This window comes from Enhydra lutris, unplaced genomic scaffold (genome assembly GCF_002288905.1).
Source record: "Enhydra lutris kenyoni isolate GAN:26980312 unplaced genomic scaffold, ASM228890v2 scaffoldscaffold13, whole genome shotgun sequence".
NCBI classification, from domain to species: Eukaryota; Metazoa; Chordata; class Mammalia; order Carnivora; family Mustelidae; genus Enhydra; species Enhydra lutris.
The window spans coordinates 27,662,854-27,683,206 of NW_019154097.1; the positions used below are offsets into that span (position 1 = coordinate 27,662,854).

The window sequence follows — 20,353 nt, forward strand, 5'->3', positions numbered from 1 at the left end:
AATATCAGGAGATCCTGGAGAACTGAAAAAGCAAAAGGAGGGAGAGAAAGCAGAGAAAGTCACTGCAGGGAGAAGCAACCCTCCCCGCCCCCTTTTCCTGGATGGGAAACACTGAGACTGAGATATTAGAACATAGAGGGTTGAGAGAGGGACCCCCAGAAGGGGTGACCCAGACCTCTGAGCAGAGCCTCCTGCCCAGCATGGCCTCTGGGCCTCACTGATGCTAGGAGCTGGGGGACAACTGGAAGGTGGAAGTGAGTGGGCCTTTTGCTGTCGTGACATCAACATGAGCAACAAGACACACAGAAAAGAATGTGTCCCTTCTGCCTTCACGTGCCTGCCTTGCAGCATCTAACTGGGGGCTCAGCCGGCAAAGCAGAAACGTCAATCGTGTGGTCCCAGTCCAGACTGCAAAGTGAGAAGAGAAGGGCAGATTTGGAGCCAAGAGTAGCTTCCTCCCTGGCATGGTGCCCCTGTCCTTTTGTTGTTGGTTAGTGTCTGTACACACTCTTCTGTCCTGCAAAGATAACACGTCTGTGCCTTTTTGTGTAATTAGTTACAAGTATCTTTCATATGAGTACAAAGGTGCTCTCTCCACTCCTCCTAGGGGGCAGTTCCTGGGGGATGAAGGGCCATTGAGCAGGGGAACTCATCATCTGGTCTAGATACAGGGTCTCAGTCAGGAAAAAGGTACCGTAAGTGATGGGTCTTAAAGAAGGAGCAGGGATTTTGTTAGCAGGCATGTTGGGGAAGGGCATTCCAGGTAGAGGGAACAGCACTTCCAAAGACACAGAGGCATGGGGGAGAAAAAAAAAAAAAGGCAAAGCGTGACTGGGGAATGAGAAACTGTGGCTCCCGGAATCCTCTGGGCAAAAGCCATGTTTGGTAAGAAAATTGAAAATTCATGATGGGATGAACAGATAGTGCACAGGGGACTTTTAGAGCAATGAAGATACTCTATATGAAATTACAGTGAGGGTTCCATGATATTATACACTCATCCAGACCCGTCAAATGTACTACACCAGAGTGAACCCGCCTGTAAGCTTCAGATGACTATGAGGTGTTGGTGTCGTTTCAGCAAATGCACACTCCGGTAGAGATGGTTGATAATGGGGAGGCCATGCAGGCATGGGGGCAGGGGTCATAGAGAAAATCTCTGTACCTTCCTCTCAATTTTGTTGTGAGCCTAAAACTGCTCTAAAAAAAATAGCCTTTGAAAAATGCATCATGAGATGGGAAGGCCATTCTTTGGAGCTTTGGAGAAGGATGGACACTGAGGACTCTTTGGTCAACAAATGTTTATTGACTAGTGGCTGTGGATCTGACCTTGAGTTAGGAAGCATCACAGAATCTTCTCTCAGGGAGGAGGAGAAAGTGGCGATAGATGTAAGTTGCTACAAGGGAGCGTAGCAGGGATATCTAATCTGGAGATCAAGGTCAGCAGGCCAGGGTGGTTTCCTGGAAAGAGCAAGGTAGAATGGGCAGCCCAAAGAGCAGACAGGTGCAGCAGGGTCGGGAAGGGTGAAAGGCAGAGGGAACAGCATGTGCGAAGGATAAGATGGGGGAGAACACTGCACATTTATGGGGCTACAAGTAGTTTGGGAGCATGAGACAACAATATGTCAGGGCAAGAAGAGCAAGAGGGGGAACCCAAGGGATGGTAAGGGGAAGGGCAGCAAGTTTTCACCCGAGGGCAGCAGGGGAGCAAGGAAAGGTTTTGGGCAGATAGAGTAGTAGCTGAGTCATCATTTAGGGATTTCTCAGGCTGCACAGAGAGAAGGGGCCAAAGGAGGTGAGACTAGATAGGAAAGATGGCAAGATGGCAAGAGAGGGCACCCGAAGGGCCCCAGGCCCCAGCGTTTTGTGCCAGAGACCCAGGTTCCATGTCCTGGCCCAGCTCTTGGGCTGCCTACTGGCTGACCCTGGGCCAGCACCTTCCCTCTCTAGGCCCCTTGCTCTTCATCTGTAAAATGAGGGAGTCGGGCTGGATAATTTCTAGGGTCCTTCCAACCTTAAGAGTCTACGATGGAGGAGAAAGGTAACCAAGGGATATTTTGGTCCTGATATTATAGGACAGTTGGAGTTTGGAGTGTCCTGAAAACCACTAAGAGGAGTCTCTGTTTGTGGCCACCTAGTCATTACCTTTGACTCACCTCACCCTCCCGGGGACCGATTCAGACTTCTGTCCATCTCTTGTTTTCTCTGGGCCCTTTCTCCCCTACATTCTGGTCTGCCCCCATAAACAGTGCTTCCTGTTGGCATCCTGAAGGTGCGGGGCCGCTGGCGATGCAGGCCCACGGTGGGGCCTGAGGCCATCCCAGGATAAACAGAGTGGCCTGAGCCACTGCTATTATCAAGTACATGCCACCTGGCCGGGTCAGAGCCGGGGACACTCTTTTTATAGGAGGTCACGGGCTGGGACACCCGCAGAAGGGTCGCCCTTGTTCACCTTCAGGCCTCGCAGGCTGCCCCGGCTCCTCCCCCACCCCGCCCTGACTTCACTCCCCAGACGGAGATGCTTGCTCTATCTAGGCCAGACTGGAAAACCTTAGCCTGCGGAATTGCAGATGGGCCAAGCTCCAAGCTTGCTTGACAAACCCAGCTTTGCTCGGCTTGGGCTTTAAGAACGGCCTTTCTTACCTGGGGAGGATGGTACCTGCTGCCTGGGTTGTGGTGAGAATTTAAATCTGTCCTTCCACTCATCTAAAAGCTTCTGATTGCCAGTGGGCCAGGCTTTGGGGATCCATGCTGGCAAGAATCCTCGCAGACCGTGGCTCTCAAACCTTCTGGAGGGCAGGGACCGTGTGACGACGTCTGACTCGTCACTGGATTCCCTGCGGCTCACACAGGTCCCCAGACATGGAGCTGATTAAATGTTTCTGGAAGAAAAGCAGACAGGCAGGCAGAGGACCCACCTATAAGCCCCTCCTCTTCCTCAACAAAGTATAGTCCCTGACACCTAACAGACAACTTACTATTTCGAATAATAAGTTTTCGAATAATAAGTTGTCTGTTAGGTGTCTGTTAGCTTCTCCGCACCTGTGGGTTTTCAAAACCACTTAAGCTTTGAAAAGCTTAAAAACTTCAGCATTAAGGATCCCAAGCCTGTGACCTTCTGGCCAGATCGGGTCTGTGCCGTTTTGGTTTGGGGAGCCCTATGCTTGGTCCAGGTCCCCACTCTCCCTGCTGTCTGAACCCCAGTGGTGGCCGTCATTTCTGGTGCCTACCCTAGAACTTTTGTGATCATGAGCCGTGCATCCCCTGGGAAATTCCTATGCAGCTGGGGACGGGTGAGGCCAGAGATTAGGGGACTAGGGCGTGCGTAATGAATGACAGATCAGGGAAGGTGAGGCTGGGATCAAACCCACTCCCATCTCCCCGTAAGGTCCACGGTCATGCTACTGCACTTTGCGGTGGCCTCTGTTGGGACCATAAAACCACACAAGGCAGCAAGTCAACGCAGGCAGGATTCCAATCAAAACGGCAGACACAGAGCAAAACACAGACGGGGTTAGGACTTGCCTCCCTTAGGAGGCTAGGAGAGGTCAGAGAGACAGCCTTGTGTGGCAGTTAAAAGCCCAGGATCTGCAGTCTGCACCTCTGGCTGGCCCCTGGTTCCCTGGATCCACCACTGGGCAGCTGTGAGACCATTGCTGGCTGGCTTCTGGTCTCCTTTCTGAGTCTCTGTTTCCTCATCTGTAAAATGGGCCTTCTGGTAACTAATTTAATCTGGAGGAGTTGTGGTTGGGGAAAAATGAGATGAAGTCTGCAGGACACCTGGCCCGAGACCCGTCCGTGTCCAGTGATAGGCAGCTGGGACCATTAGCGTGATGATTACTCCCTCGGGCTGGAGGAGGTGGAAGAGAGAGAGGCCCTGGGATTAGCTGAGGTTTCTCTGGTGCTCCAGGACAAGGAGGCTGCGGGGAGAAATGAGATGGGATAGGCCATGCTGTCAGCCTCCTCAGGGGTTCTGCTTGGGAAACGGAATGCTACTGAATCATTGGGGTCTGCAGACTCTGAATTATGGTGTCTAGAGCCCCCAACCTTCATCCACCACCCCATGTTCCGGCTCAACCAGACCAGCTGCTTCCATTGACAAACACACGTCTGTTCTCACCTGTTCCCCAGCCCAGAGTCAGAGACGATCCCAACTCCTGCCCCAATTCTGTTCTTTCCAGCTTTGTGTTCTAGTTAATTCCTTACTCAGCCATCTCCCTTCCTCCACAGAGCCATGCCTCTTTCATGGCTGTTCCTCTAAAGAACACAGGTCCTGCCCCCCAGGGGGAGCTCAGCGATATTCCCAAATGGATGAAAAGGCCCATTTTAGAGTCTTAAGACAAAATCACCACAGTCCCTAAAATGAGATGCTACCTTATTTGATGAAGGGTCCTTTACATACTGTGGGCCAATAAGGATGCTTTAGACGATATTAGGGATAATTACATTTAATATGGTGGGAAATTGGGAGATTAACCCTTAGCCTCCTACCTGTCCCCCTCATTCTGCTCAGGAGGGATAAGCCTGAGCCGTGTTAGCCGTTGGTACGTGTGTCTCTTCATGTAGCCGTTGCTCGCCTCAACGTTACTGGTAGGAATCATTTGCAAAATAACCGCACCACTAATCCTTACTCCCTCCCTGCAATTAATGACACCCCATGCGAGTGTCTCAGATGAAAGGCACATTATTAATATTCAGAGGAAAAAACCCTCGTAACCATTTTAACATATACAACTAACAATGAACTAAATTTGCTTTGTGGAAGACAGAGAGTGAGCATCCCAAATTAGTTTATGTAAAAGCTGAAATTCTTCCCCGAAAGGTCTCAGTACCATCCTCAAAGAATATCCTGATCATCAGAAATGCCGTCAAGATTCCCGCCAACATTATCCCCTTTGTTGTCTGAAATGTCGAATCAAGCACATCTGGCAAATGTCCTAGAGCTCACAAATCTTTCAAACAGCATATAATTCCCAATGGTTAAAGAGATAACGCCACTGCTTAATCGTGCTGCTCTTCAAAATAGCACCAACTTTCCTTCAATCAGAAACAATGGCTTGGGCTTCTTAAAAATATCGCATACCAGTGATTATTTGCAGAGAGGGCCCCCTTTGCGTTTGAACCTGTGGGTTCCAGACGGAATTTAAAATCAAGATCACCAGCCTCATTTGAATGTATGCTCAGTTCGATGGACAACGGGGGAGAAGGAATTTGAGTCGGGGGTCCAGGAAGAGACCTGGCCTGTGTGATTCGGAGGCTCTGGGAGGTGGTGGATGGCTCCCCCCACCCCCACCCCCACCAACCATGATGACAGTTGACCTTGACTGAGCATTTCCCAGGCACCGGACACCCAGCTACTAAGAGGGCAGGGAGTGTTCCCGTGACCCCTGCTTGACAAACGAGGAAACTAAGCCTTAGAACTAAGACTAAAGGATCTCCCCCAGGAAATGGCAGGAATTGGGATTCACACTCGGGCTTATCTGCCTCCAGAGGTTTTTCCCTCTCCTTTCCCCTTTGCTGGACCAGCTCCGAGGTCGTTCCATCCAAAGAGGCAGGGGCCTGGAGCTTCCAAACATCACGGATCTGCTTCCCACCCAACTTCAGGCAGGTTGCATAGTGAACACCTAGAAATGAAAGACGGCTTGGTCGTCTGAGGCTCTCTGGCATTATTGAGCAGGTGAAAGCTGGAAACATCCTGGATGTCCAACAGGAGGGAACGGAGTAAATAATATGGGGTGTATTCTTTTTTTTTTTAAGATTTTATTTTTATTTATTTGACAGAGAGGGATCACAAGTAGGCAGAGAGGCAGGCAGAGAGAGAGGGGGAAGCAGGCTCCCTACTGAGCAGAGAGCCCAATGCGGGGCTCGATCCCAGGACCCTGGAATCATGATCTGAGACGAAGGCAGAGGCTTAACCCACTGAGCCACCCAGGTACCCCAATACGGGGTGTATTCTTACACGAAACCCGGTACCATCACTAAAATGGCAGTCAGGGAATGGATCCATGGCTATACAAAGGGACGCTCTTTTATTTCAAAGGAGAAAGCAGGACAACAAAAGCAACCAGCATTTACTGAGTGCTTACGATGTTCCAGACCCTGGTCTGAGCATGTTGCACGGTTTATTTTATTTCCCTTCATCTCATGCCCACGGTAACTCTGGGAAACGACTGTCTTCATTATTCCCACTTCACAGATGATGAGACTGAGGTGAGGTGAAGTGTGTTGCCTAGACTTACGTGGGGGATAAGCGGCAGACCTGGAACTCGGCCCTGGGGCCTAGCTGACTGAAGGCTAAAGATGGCCTTTGAGCAGGTTCTGGAGTTCACTCATGAAAGAAAGAAAGAACTGGAGGACCCTCCTCAGAAGACTGCAGCGGTAATTCTTTTTCCCTAGATAGTTCCCCACATTTTTGCTCCAAAACTGGCCAAAGAATGAGACTTTCAATGCTGCCTGCAAACCAAGACTCCTCGAATTTTGAGGGCTTCACCTGACCAGTGAGAAGCCTGAGGCCCACACGGGGCAGATCACGGCCCGCGTGTGGGAGCGTTGGGACGAGCTCTGGCTGCCAGCCTGGCCTCCTTCCCCAGAAAACCCGGGCTGTCTCTCCACAATGCTTCCCTCGCGGTTTTGGCAAAATGGCCCAGCGAGCCTCCTGCACAGGCCCTCCCGCCGTCATCTCTCCGTGACACAAAAGGCAATTTGCCCAAATGTGATAATCACCTGGAGGCTGGCACGCAGGGCCATCCCTGCCTTATCTGTGGTATTGTTCGCAGCGCCGTAATGAAGGCTCTGTGGAGGGATAATATCACACTTGTAACTGCCAAAGAAAATGCCTGCACAGATCACACACCCCTGCCAGCAGACTTGGGCATCTGCTTGAAGTAGGAAGGGAAGGAAGAGAAATGATGAGCTGAAAACCTCTGCTGTGCCGGGGACTCATTCACCACCTCCCAGTCTTTTGAGAAATATATCCTCACCTCTGTGTGGCTGCTGGGGAAACTGAGGCTCGCTGACAGGTGCAGCTAGGGAAGGGAGGAATCAGGATTTGAACCCAGGCCTCCCTGACACCAGAGGCCATGCTCTGCACTGAGACAGGCTGTGGCCTTTTCTGAGTCCTGAACCTCTATGAGAACCTGGGCAAAGCTCTAGAACTTGCCCCAGAGGAAGACACTTGAACCCACCAACAGAATTTTGCCTACAGAGGGCGGAATCAGCCCCGGTGGGGGTCTCAAAGGAAAAACAGCCCAAGGGGGCTTACTGCCTCTCGCCCACATGTCAGAATCGCCCACTGCTCCTTCTCTCCCCACCCCAATTCCAAGAGCCCTGGAAATTTCCCTTCCAGTGGTGTGCCCTCAGATTCTGGTAACAATAAGTCCCCGCCCCCACGGCAGCCTCCTGGAGGCATCCAAAGGACACAGCTTCCCCTTCCGCACGCTGCTGGAGTCAACCCCGGGCTGGCCAGCCTCGTGGTTTGTTTTGTCTCCTTGTATAGAAGTGAATGCAAGGCTGATGGCAAACTGTCCTCAGGCACCCTCCCACCTGCTTTTGATGGGGATTCCAAGACCGGGCGGGAGGCCAGCAGGTCGCCCATCTCTCTCTCCAGCCCTCGGCTTTGTTCCTCATCTTCATCATTTCTTACCCACCTAGAGGCTGGCACCTCTAAGGCTCTCCCCAAACTCGGGTCTTCACCAGGGTGTCCCTGGGGGGCCAGACTCTGCACCTGCCCCTCCAAACCAGTGTGGGCCAGGGGAAGGAGATGAGTACACAGTCCCGGGATCTGGGAGGGGGGGGCTCTCTGGACAGAGCATGGGACCTGTAGGGGGTCTAAGTGTACAAAGACTAGCGAAACTCCTGCCCCACGACGCAGAGTTCTGAAATGAACATCAACCCCAAAAATAAGTATATGAACAGAAGTCCAGCATAATTCTATATTCCTATCATGTTTATGTTAATGTTTAACTGGAAATATCACATATGAGATTCTTTCTCCCAAACACCAGGAGTGCCCCTGCTTTGCCGGTGCCAGAAGCCAGCAGCACAGTGGGCTGGGGAGGTGGGGAGAAGAGCCCGAGTGTGGTTGAGATGCTGTCCTGGAAAAGGTGGTATTTGGCTAGGCCTGCAAGGATGAGGGGTGAGTTTCGCTAATGGAAGGGAAGTAACAAAGCACAGAGAGATGCAGGAACAAAGGGTCCCCAAGAGAGAGCACCTGAGATGGGGTCTTGTGTTGGGGGAGGGAGGAAGAGTCAAGAGGGGTCTCCTTCCAACAGGGATGGACAGACTGGGCTTTGGCATGTGTGTAAGAGTACATCCGGGCTCGGCATTCAAGGCACAGGGACCCAGTGTGGGGCAGAGAGAGCCTTGAGTGCAATCCTTCAGACAGGGAGGACTAGAGGCATGGTGGTGACAGAGAGGTTTTTCAGGGAAGCGTGGTTGGCCGAGGGCTACAGGTCTGGAGATGGACTTGGGTCTGCCCCTGTGCCCACTCACTGACTGGGTGAGCTGGGGCAGATGACTTCACCTCTCTGAGTCTCAGGATGCTCATCTGTGAAGTGAGGATGCTAACAGACTTTGCGAGATTCTAGGCGGACAGAGTTCTAGTCTGCTGGTGCGTTCTGCAGACTCTTAACATCCTAACACCCCTCCTGGCTGGCCCACCGCCAAAGCCTTAATTCAGCCTTTAGTATCTGTCAACTAGAGGACACAGGTCCCAGCTGCCAGGCCTGTCCCCTTCAGCCCATTGTCCACCCACAGCTGGAGAGCAGAGGCGGAAGGGAGCAGTGGTCAGAGCAAAGGCTCTGGGGCCCAGGCCAACTGAATGACCTTGGCCTTGGCACATTGCTTCCCTGATAGTGACTGGGCATCATGAACATGGGTAGTGAACCCAAATTCAACTGTGGGTGCTTGAAAAACAGAAGTGGGGAAGCAAGAAGAAGGGGAATACTGGGGGTGCTGCTGGTCTGGCGGCTTCCTTCCACTTGCTCACGGCGGGGTGTGGGGAGACGTGAATCCCTGGTCTCTGGCCCTGTGTCTCCTGTTGGATGAGCAGCCTGCCACACGCAGGATGGTTCTAGTATTTCAGGATATGCCTTTTTTTAACAAGTCGGCGGTGCCTTTGCACTTCAACAGCAGAAATGACTCTCTCTTCTGACCGTGTCGGAATACCAACTGCCTAGCCCTTCTTGGGATGTCCTTCCCCAGCACGGGGACTTCTTAAGAGATTTCCAAGGGGCATCATGACTCAGGACATTTTACCCTTCACCGACAGGCCGGAGCACCCAAAACTCCTATCTGAACAATACCAGCCGTGCATACGACAGACGCTGGTGAGGACTGCGTGAGATCGGGTGTGCGAGGTGCCCAACTCGGCTCCTGGCACGTTCGTGTGTTCCCTAACGCCGGGTGGCCCTTCTCTCACTCAGACTCACCCCTTCCAGGCACAGCCCAAGTCCAGTCCTAAGTCTGACTCTGGAGGCCTTTCCCTAGTCGTTTCAACATATTAGAACAAAAATGTATCTGCACTCCCACATTAAATATATGTTTTTTGCTGCTAAAACTTTGAAGGGATTTTTAACATTTTGCCTGGTAAATTGTTGGGCTGCCAGTCGGGCTGTGATTTCTAGAGAGCCGTGTGCATATTGGGGAACTCTTGCAAAATGAGGCACGCAAGCCTACAAACTGATTTCAAGTGTAAGAACATTGTTTTGATTTCTAAATTTAATAATTCAGTCTGAATGCATTAACTAGATAACGTGTTAATTTCCGTTTTTGCAGTCTCCCTTTCTGTATTTTAGAAATACCAAAGATTGGTTTGGTGTCCCCAAATCTCTCACATTTGAACAGGCTTTGAAAAGCTGTGGGTACTGAACCCTGCCCCTCTAGTTCCCACGGAGTGAAGCGGCCTGGGTTAATCCACTCTCCACCCACCCCCCGTGCCCACCCCCGAGCCCTCCACCCATCCAGCCCAGAAAACGCTCTTCTACAGAGAAAATCAAGAGCAGCCCCAGGGCTTCCCCTCCTACCCCACCATAGGCTCTGCCCGGGCAACGATCCCTTAGTCAATATTGGCCATGCCATGGCCTTGGCCTCTGGCCACCAGCACTGCCAGCAAAGTTCAAAGCCTCCTGCTTGTCAGGAGCTGTGATGAGGAGGTGAGGGCGGCACCTGCTCAGCTCAGACTCACACAGCCCTGCGTTTGCACAGAGGGTGGGGCTGGGCTTTGAGGGTGGCACTGCCCACGGGCTAGGGCGCCAGGTTTACCAGGCACCTCCCGTCCCCGCCTGGAACCCCAGGCCACACAGGAGCTGTGTGAGCGTCAGTCTCGACCCCAGGAAAAGAGGGCAGCCCGAATGACAGAGCCCGGCCTCGCGTTGTGGGTGAGCGCTAGGCTGTCCCTGAGGGACGGAAGGACCGTCTCACTCAGCCCCTGCTCCAGGACACACTCAGACGCTGTCACACACTGAGTGCCACACACACGCTGAGCACTTGCACACTCACAGCACACACCTGCTCATGCTCACGCACACACCCACACTCACACTTAGGGAGGCTCTCATGCACGTTCACCCAACTGGGTGGAAACACGGCCGTTTGTTGCGGTGCACACACAGCGTGAGTGTGGCTTTTTCACTAGCTCTATGAGTCCATCCCCTCTCCTGAGGCTAAGATGCCTGGTTTCATCTTGGTCCCCTCCCTGTCCCAGCGGGAGGAGCTGCATAGCAGTGGTGACCGCAGGTGTGCTCAGCTCAAAGGCGTGCCAAGAGGTCACAGAATCGGGCTTGTGGGCGCCCGATAACCTGGATCCGCCCGTTTGCCCTATCTGGGCTCGCATGCCCAAGCCTGCCCACCTCACTTTGAACAAAAATCAGTGGCTGAGCTGTGGTTCTTTTTTTTTTTTTTTAAAGATTTTTATTTATTTGACAGATCACAAGTAGGCAGAGAGGCAGGCAGAGAGAGAGAGGAGGAGGAGGCAGGCTCCCCGCTGAGCAGAGAGCCCGATGTGAGGCTCCATCCCAGGACCCTGGGATCATGACCTGAGCCGAAGGCAGAGGCTTTAACCACTGAGCCACCCAGGTGCCCCCTGAGCTGTGGTTCTTGATCTTTATGGTGCTGATCCTTGTATAAAGACCCCCTCCTCCCGCATAGGAACAAGAAGTCCCAGGGTGCTCTGCGAGAGTCCCTTAAGAACACTCTCTTGCAGGAACCCAGTTAGGGAATGAAAAATCCATCAAAGTGGGGATCATAGCTCCTCCTTCCTGGGTGTCATCCTGGTGCTGCTCACCCTGGTTCTGCAGGAGGTCTCGTGAACCCCCGCAACCTCGCCCGGTGCAGACAAGGAGCCCAGCCCAGCTCAGAGAGGGAGAGTGGCTTGTCCAAGATCCCCCAGCAAGTTGGCGCCAGGGCTCAGCGCTGGGACCCAGAACGCCTTCCATTCTATGCTGTGCTGTCACGCACACCCTGGAGTCTCACTGTGCCAAGACAACCTCGGGTTTTCTTTCGTTTTGGAGCATTTCCTGCATGCCAGGCATTGTGCTAAGCACTTTTCAGGAATGACCTCACTCGCTCCAGCAGGCACTTTGTTGGTAAGGGGATGAGACCCACCTGCCCATGGTTTCTGGGCTGGTGGCAGCCAAACTCCAGGGCCTGTGCTCTTGGCTGCCTTTCCGCTGCCTCCCTGCCAACCACCTGGGAGCTCGCATTGCCCCGCATTTGTTGAAAGATTTTTAGGATCTCTTCCCCCTGCACTGCGCCGACCTGGAGATTGCACTAGTGACACGGACAGTGACCCAGCTGGTGGCCTGTGCAGGCCTGCCCGTCCCCGCCCCCTCGCTCACTGTGAGGCAGGCCCCAGACCAGCCGGGGCTTTGAGCATCCTGAGTGTGCTTGGTGCCCCAGAATGAGCCCAGACCACCCCTCGGTTCTGTGCTGTGGAGCTGCTCCATCTGTGGCCTCAAAACACACAAAGGAAACAGCAGCCTTGGCCCTGCACTTGGCTTATCGACTCTGTCCTCTCAGGAGCTCCATTTGCTGAGGGCGGGGAAGAAATTCTTCCCCTTTTGTCCAGATCCCACAGGGTAAGCCTATTGCTTTTCTGTCCCCAACTTTGCATTGCTTTATTCATTCATTAACCAGATACTCATTAAAGACTTTTTAAGTGCCAGATCTGCCCCAGGCTCTGAGGACCAGGAGTGCAGTTGGGCCCAACTGCCCCGGGCTGGTGGGGGCGACAGTGACCTCAGCAGGAGACGGGAAGATGCCATCCAGACAGGGTCCCTGGGGGTGGAGGACTGCCAGGAGGGCCCCGGGACCTAGTTGCCCACACTCGCCAGCGGCCTTAAGTTTGGAGTGTGGCAGCTACAAAAGAAAACCATGTTCACCAGACGCCGCCAACCTCACATTCCCCTTCCTGAGCCCACGGCCTTTAGTGCACCGTGCACTTAACACCGCCTTGAAAGAAATCCTGGAATGACACATTTATATTGCCTTTGGTTGTTTGTGTTCAAAGCATTTGTTAATTACACATGTTTAAATGATACTGCAATTGGTACCCTGTCGTCCAGGCCTTTCTTCACTTTTACATACACTAAGGCTCCGAAATGGCCCTGCCCGGGCTCCCAAAACAGTATATTTAAGAGGCACAGAGGCCCTGGTGTGCACGGGCACAGTGGGGACTCCCCTACAGCAGGGTGAGGTGAGCCGGGTGGGAGGCAGTCTAGAGAGCAGAAGACCAGCCTTGAAGTCCAGGTGAAGGTGTGGGGAGCCTTTCCAGGCAAGGCTTCTCAGCAGGGACGTCCCATAGTCAGATTTGGGGTCTCTCTCCCCGAAAGTTCCTTTTCTTCTCTATAAGAAGCCCAGTTCTCCTAATAATTGGTGAGATTCCTGGTGGGGGGGGGGTGGCTTGGGCAGGGGAGGGGGTTCCATGGGACAGTGAGCTCACTTCTAAAGCTTCAGCCCAGAATAAAGAAATCTTTCTGCCCCAAGGGCAGACAGACCTGAACCTGAAGAGTGTCTGAGTGGAACCTTTGGACAACACCCTCTGCTGGGTCTCAGTTCCCCTCTGTAGCCCCCCTCCAGCCCCCAATCACAGGGCACGGGGCTCATCCATTCCTTCTTCCTTCACTGAACAGATACGGAATAAGGACCTCCAATACCACTCACTGGTTGGGAGTTATGCCCCATCTCCTTGAGGACAGTCTTCACAGAATTTATCTGGAATTCTTCTGCTCAGGAAATTTGTCTATTCTCCCATTTTTACCAATATTTTAATGCTGGCTCTTTTACTTTGTAGAAATTCAAGAACCCCCATCGATGTTTGTAGGAACCTAGGAATATTTTTTTTTCAACTCCCCAAATGCATGAAATTAGCAAGACATTAAGTTGGAGGTTAAGAGAAAAGACAATCGTTTCTTATTTTTTCGATTGTCAGTACACATTAAGAAGATTTGGGAAATACCAAAACAGAAGAACCTCTCCCATCTGTCCCACTGCTCAGAAATGACTATTATTCACGTACAATGTGTTATTTTTTAAATTATTCTTCTGTGCCCGGTTTTTTGCAGATTATGCTGTCAATGTAATTTTGTTTCTTGCCTCTTCCCACCTTTTCATCATATCAAAAACATCTCTATGCTACTATACAGACTTCATAACCCGACTTTTTCAAGAGCTGCTAAATCAGTTTCCCCCACCCCACCCTGCAACCAGACTTGTTGTAGCACAATACCAGGCCTACAGTCCCCGTTTAGAAATTAGCTGTTAACTGAATACACAACAACGTAAGCCTTCTCTTGTTTTAGAAATATAGATTATTTCAATTTCCTTGACTCTAAATAATACTGAAGACAAATAGATTATTCCCTTAGGATCGTGTCCCAGAGTGGAATTGTGGGCCAACAAGGCCCAAACTTTTCAAGATAAATGCACCAAACCAGAAATCTCCCTCCCCTTCCCTTCGGAACCACCAGCAATTGTGTCCAGGGTAATAATTTACAATTGATTAAAGAGTTTGCGGCGTGGTCCCCCCCCCACCTTTTCCCCCCTTCCTCTCCCCCTTCCCTCCTGCCGAAAAGGGGGGAAATTATCCAAGAAGGTGAAGATGTTCTCAGACAATCATATTAACATATTCCAACAATTGCAATTTGCAAAATAGTAATCACAACTCCCGGGCTCTGGGAGGCATTAATCAAAGCGGCAGGTTTAATTCCATTTTAAATATTGATGAAACGTGCTTTGGCGGCCTCACCCTGGCGTGGCGGGGCCAGGGGAGACCGGGCGCCTCCGTGCAGAGGAGGTGGAGGGAGGGTTGGTGAGCAGCTGCCAGGAGGGGAGGCATCTGTGATTCAAATTGGTGGCTGTGCCGCCAGGTAGAGAGCGAGAGGGGTAGTGAAGAGGCTGTTAAGTCCATTGCTGTCAATTTGTAACGATCGGGGAGGGGCCTGAGGGCTGGTTTAGCACAATACCCCCAGTTTGTCTGGTTTCAGGGGTTAGCACTGAAGAGCTTGCAGCTGCACAGATTCGAATAGCCCAGAGACTTCAGAACTGTAATTATCAACCAGGCTGCTCGCGGTGTGGCAAAAGTGGGCTTCACCAGCGCTTAACTCCTTGTGTGCCGCCGCTGTCCCCACCCCCGGGCTTGACAGCCACGCGTGGATTCCCCCAGCAGCCTCCCTGGGAAGAAACCGAGGCCCACCTGCGGCCCCGGGCAGTCCTCGAAGGCAAGAGCATGCCTCTTTCCTGAGGTCACATACAGAGGAATAGCAGGGAGCAGGCAGAGGAGGCTAGCTCTGTGCAGGGCAGCCTTGCCCCCTGGCTCCCTTGTCACATCAACCCCAATCAGCCCCAGGGTGGGGGCCATCTGGCTTTGGAGTCTGATGGGTTTGAATTTCACTGGCTGTGGAGGTGAGGCAAGGCTCATCACCTCTCTCAAAGGGAGGGAACCTCCACTACCCTCCTGGGCTATCGCCAAGACTCCACAAGACCGGTGTTTGCAAAGCATGGAGTACACAGTAGGCTGTCAGTAAGCCTCTGTCTCTCTGATCCTGGGCTGGGTGCTTTCCCAGAAGAGGAAGGGGGCAAGGGAATCTGGTTGGGAGGGCAGAATTGGGGATGACCCTCCATGTTTGAGCTCTCAGGGGGTGCCCTTGGTCTCTGGCTACTGCCACGTGTTCCTGAGGAGGACAGGTAGTCCCATGCTCCCATCCCTTAGGGGGAGGCAGGTCAGGAGAAGCGACAAAAGCCACTCCAGGGTTGTAGCCCTGAGGAGAATGGTGTGAGGACAGGGGTTTGAGCTAGTTCTCTGTCCCTAGGGCCTGACATGGAGGTGAGGCAGGAATGAGGCAGGGACAGCTATGGCACTAGGAAAAGAACTCCGGTTTAGCTGGGAGTCATGAAGTGCAAGCGTGACCCCGAGACCCTCCTCCTCCTCCACGTTCTCCACGAGTCTGGGAAGGAGAGGGCCCAACGACGTCTGTCCCGGCGTGGGAGGTGGCACCCTTGGGTGTCCTCCCCAGGAAGGGTGGATAGTAAACGTCACAAGGAAGCCACTGCAGAGTATTAGGCAGCAATAGGAAGCAAAGAATGAGATGTACATTTAGCAACAAGAATAGATCTTGAAAATGTAGTGTTGAGTGAAAGAAGTAAGACACAATGAAACTCACAGCACAATGCCATTTATGGTGGCAAATTAAAACCACATTCGCACACAAAACAACGGCACACATTTTACAGAGCTGCATGCATGTTTAGGGGCATATATCCCACCATTAAAGTGGGTCTCTGTCAGGGCTCGGGGAGGGGCTGTGTGTGGGTTTGGGGGATAATGGGGGAAAAAGAAGTCTGTCCCTGGAGAGATGACTGGGGTATGGGGGGACCAAAGACTGCATTTCACTCCCTCTCTCTGAGGTTTAAAAAACAGCACAAGCTTTGCAGTCTGACCAACCTGGGTTCACATTCTGGGTTCTCCCGTGCACTAATCTGTGTCTGTGGGCGGGTGGCTTGACCTCTCTGAGCAGCTTGTTCCTCTGCAGAAAGGCAGCATTGCTGCCCGCAGGTGCTCACGAGGGTTAAATTAAGCAAAATCAACGAGCATAGGGCCCATAGGAACATCAGTTCCTCCTCTCTATTCTCCACTGAAAGGCTCGGAGTCAACAGAGGTGTCAGGTTCCCCTGTGGAGCCTTGGATTCTTAGAAGGGTCTATAGTAAGGGGCGCCTGCGTGGCTCAGTGGGTTAGGCCTCTGCCTTCAGCTCAGGTCATCATCTCAGGGTTCCTGGGATCGAGCCCTGCATCAGGCTCTCTGCTCAGCGGGGAGCCTGCTTCCCTTCCTCCCTCTCTACCTGCCTCTCTGCCTACTTGTGATCTATGTCTGTCAAATAAATAAAAAAATCTTAAAAAAAAAAAGGGGGTCTACAGTGGAAAACCCAGGAAGGAAACAAAGAAGAGCTGAGCTCTGGCCCCTGGCATTACCAGCAGGGCCAGTACTGGCTGTTGAGGGGGTGCTCTTTGTGGGCGTCAGATGGGGTGGATGCCCAAGCAAGTTGCTCTCTGGGGGCCCGTCGGGACTGCCCAGCTCAGAGTGGCCACATGACCTCATGCCTGCCTCCACGGGCGATATCCACCATCAGTAAACCCCTTTGTGTTCAATTTCCCCAAGACCAGGCATTCATAGGCAACTGGAGGATTCGGGTTTTAGTGAAAGATTTGTTCCTTCCCAGCACAGAGCTGGCCTGGCCCCCGAAGCCACACCCCTGTGCTGGAATGCAGTCCCAAGATGCCGACTGTGGGTCTCCCTGCACAGAGAAGGCCCAGCAAACCCCAGGCATGACCAGCTCTTCCTCTTCCCCTACAGATGATGACGAGCACGAGTGGATCATCAGGACGTGTCGCAAGGGATGGGATGAGATCGTGGGTCACCGACCCAAGCTGTGAACTGTGCTGCTGGCGGAGGTCTTCTCTGTACCACTGGCCGTGGCTGGCCCTGGGGGCAGCCTGCTGTTCCAGACCCTGACTTTTAGCTCAGGAATAAAGCCTTTCTGCACTCAGTGGCCCCAAGTGTACTTTCTTGAGATGATTTCTTAGGGGATTCTCATTTCACCGGCTTCAGAATCACCCGTGAATTAGATATTTCTGGACCCTACCCTAGACATGCTAATCAGAATCTCTGGGAATGGGGTCTAGCAATGTGCATTCCCAAGTGCCACTCCCTGAAGCATTCTTATTTTCCGTATCTCTCAACATCACCCCCAAGATCATGTGTCAGCTGAAAACCAGAAGAGGAAGGAATGACATGTTCTATGGCCACACTTGGGCCACAGACATCCTGGATCTCTGTATAACCATCCCTCCATAGAGGCTGTTGGATCCAGCAGCCCATGCTACCCCCACCTCCATGCTTTGTCCCTGGCTCTCCAAGAGCTGCCAGGAAAAGATGGGCCTTCAAAGGCTCTGACAAGGGGGTATAGCTCAGTGGTAGAGCATTTGACTGCAAAGGCTCTGACAAGGTCTGCAGAGATAGGAAACTGGCCCTCAAACTAGTGAACTGGAATTAGCATGTAGGCAGAGTTAGGAGTAGAGGGTGGCCTGGGCACACTCAGCTGCTCCATGGAGGGATCCTGGGGGTTACATCCTCCCTTCTGGGGCAATAGGTCACCTCTATAGAATGACAGAGTTGAGCTCCATACTGCGCTTGGAAAACAGAAGGCACATTCTTGTCTAAGAAGCACACACACAAACTATTTCTGAAAGATACACATATATCTAAATCAACATTTGATAAGTGGATTGGAAGAAGGGAGGGGGGAGGGGCAGAAATGGGGCCAGGGATGGTGGATGAAACAACTAATAAAATAAAGACAAGGGCCCTGCAGGGGTGAGGACGATGTACACTCAGAGCTGAGGTTTCTGAGCAACTCTGTGCAAGGCAGGGCAGGGCCACTCTACTCCCTACCTCATTGAGAACTTTGGCTTGAACCAACAGTTCTGCTGCTAAAAGAAAAGTGGCCCAGGAGCGAAAAGATGTTCTCTCTCACTCCCCAGATGGTATGGTGGCTCTGGAACCCAGTGAGATCCAATAGGAGACCCAGTATGTGTCAAAGCTAGAGACTTGTCTCCTTGTCTCCCTGCCTCCCATCCCATATTCCCCTTTACTTCCCCAGACCAAATTCTCCTGCATCTTCCAAACAGGCTCCCCTGCATTTCCCCTTCTAGGCCCCCCAATATCTTCTCCTTTGCACCTATTCTGTTCTGCACCCCAGCCCCACAACATGTCGGAGGGATCTATCTGTTATAGCATTGGCCAGACTGAGAGCTCCTCTAGGGCTGGTGGGCTGGGTCCTTCTCCAAGTCTGCAGAGCCAGCTTGGGGCCCAGCAGAAGGCATGTGTTCAAGAGTGGGGACACGGGACACAGCAGCCAGCACGACTGCCTACCAAGCTTAGATGAGAGAAGAAACTCACCATCGTGCCTTGGCAGCACACAGCTGACTAACTGGGAAATAGTACCAATTGCCCAGGAAGGGAGACTGCAGTGTCCAGCGGCCCAGAACCCTTGGGGGCCGGGGGCCGGAGTCCTTTTTTTTTTTTTTTAAAGATTTTATTTATTTATTTGACAAACAGAGATCACAAGTAGGCAGAGAGGCAGACAGATAAAGAGGAGGAAGGGAAGCAGGCTCCCTGCTGAGCAGAGAGCCCGATGCGGGGCTCGATCCCAAGACCCTGGGATCATGACCTGAGCTGAAGGCAGAGGCTTTAACCCACTGAGCCACCCAGGTGCCCCCGGGGGCCGGGGTCCTTAAGCGGAGAGCAGGAAAGAAACGGAATCCCATCGTGTTCTGGATTTAAGTGCCCGCACTTCTACTTGCATTAACTTTATTTATTACACAAATAGGACATTTACAAAGCACAACATGAAAGGTATGTAACAAAACAGACATTAGTTTTACAAAAAAAAAGTGCTTACAATTTTTTTTCCGTGTGTGTGTTTTCTCCCTCTGTTTTGTATTTAAATAAATAGTCTTGGTGGCCTGTGCGTTCCCAGGCTGCTCTAACAGGCTAGTGGAGACATGTCTGAATGGCAATGTGCTACAGGAACAGACCCTGGAGGGAGGCTCAAGGCAGAGTGGGCACTGGGTGACCCCCAGGCAGGGTTTGGTTGCCCACTTGGCCGTGGCCACATGTGTACCACATGGCTGTGCTTGGGGCTTCAATCATCAGGAGCAAAAATCAAAGGAAGCAGGAGAGCTCCCCAGTCACCAGGGATTGGGCCCCAGCTCCTCTTACGATCACTGGCACCCTGCACAGGGCCAGTACATGCCACTCATTGGATGAGCTCTGAACCGAGCTGCACTGGCCACGTTCTGGTGCTACCCTCTCTTGGCCCTGAGTCCCCCGGAACTGCCTTCGGAAGGGAAAGGAAGCCCGTTCCCTTCTTGGGCTACACCCATGCCTCGCCCTCCTCCAGGTCCCAGAGAGCAAGAAAGGCATATAAGTTTTCGTTTTAAGCGCCAACTTCAAGCCTTTGGATTCTGAAACCTGATCCAGACTCCGAGAGTGATACAATCCATCAGCGATGTCTACCACGGGTGAAAGTGGGGACAGCAGATGCCTGCGTGCCGTGAACATGCACTCCCCATCCTAGAGTCTCCTTCCAGAAGCAATGCATCGGGCTAACCAAAGCAGGAGGGAGGACTTGGGCTAGAACAGGCTTACTAGCAGCCTCTGGTGGGAAATGCATCAGGACACCAAGTAATTCTGAAATTACAGGATACGCTTGGGACAAATGGGCGTCCCCTGAAAACATAAATCATGGTCTTGTGCAGCCCAAGCCCTTTTGTTTGGGGTGGAAGAGTTGCAGCAGAATAGGGTGGATGTGAGCACAGCTGTGTCTGGCCTCCGCTTTCCTGAGGGGGTGGGACTGGCTCCGTGCAGGGCTGGTGGGGAAGCCCCCCACATGCCCCCCTGGAATCCTGGGCTTGGCACACTCACTATGCAGCATGTACCCTCTTTCTACTCAGACCTGGGTCCAGAATGAGCATCCCTACTGCCATTTCCCTGGGCTCTGTTTCTCCAGCTCCCCCTCCATGATGACCCCTCCAAGGAAGACGTGGCCCAACCAACCCTATCAGGAGTCAGCAAGTGGCCACCAATGCTACCCTGCATAAGCGTTCAGAAATGCCATTATGCATATCAAACACCATCTCCGCCACGTCTCCTCTATATATGCTGGATAACTAGGTAGGAACAGAGTCTCCCCCCACAGACACACCCCACATCTTCTCTTTTGTCTCCTTAAAATAGCCAATGCCTCCCCCCACCAGCCCAGCGAGCCACAGCCTTCTCCAGTGGGAGTCCCAGCTGCACC

The 20,353-nt window shown here is 52.4% G+C and overlaps 1 protein-coding gene across 2 annotated transcripts in view; it reads left to right on the forward strand.

Moving 5' to 3' along the window:
• LOC111145558 (MORN repeat containing 5) overlaps window positions 1–17,035 on the forward strand; it is a 29,380-nt gene extending 12,345 nt beyond the window's left edge. The window contains exon 5 of one of the 2 annotated variants that reach the window (XM_022500488.1): window positions 16,846–17,035. In XM_022500488.1, the coding sequence (XP_022356196.1) occupies window positions 16,846–16,925 (80 nt within the window). In that variant the 3' untranslated portion in view covers window positions 16,926–17,035. The remainder of the gene's footprint in view (window positions 1–16,845) is intronic. The other variant, XM_022500489.1, reaches the window with a different exon arrangement.
• The last annotated feature ends 3,318 nt before the right edge of the window (window positions 17,036–20,353 follow it).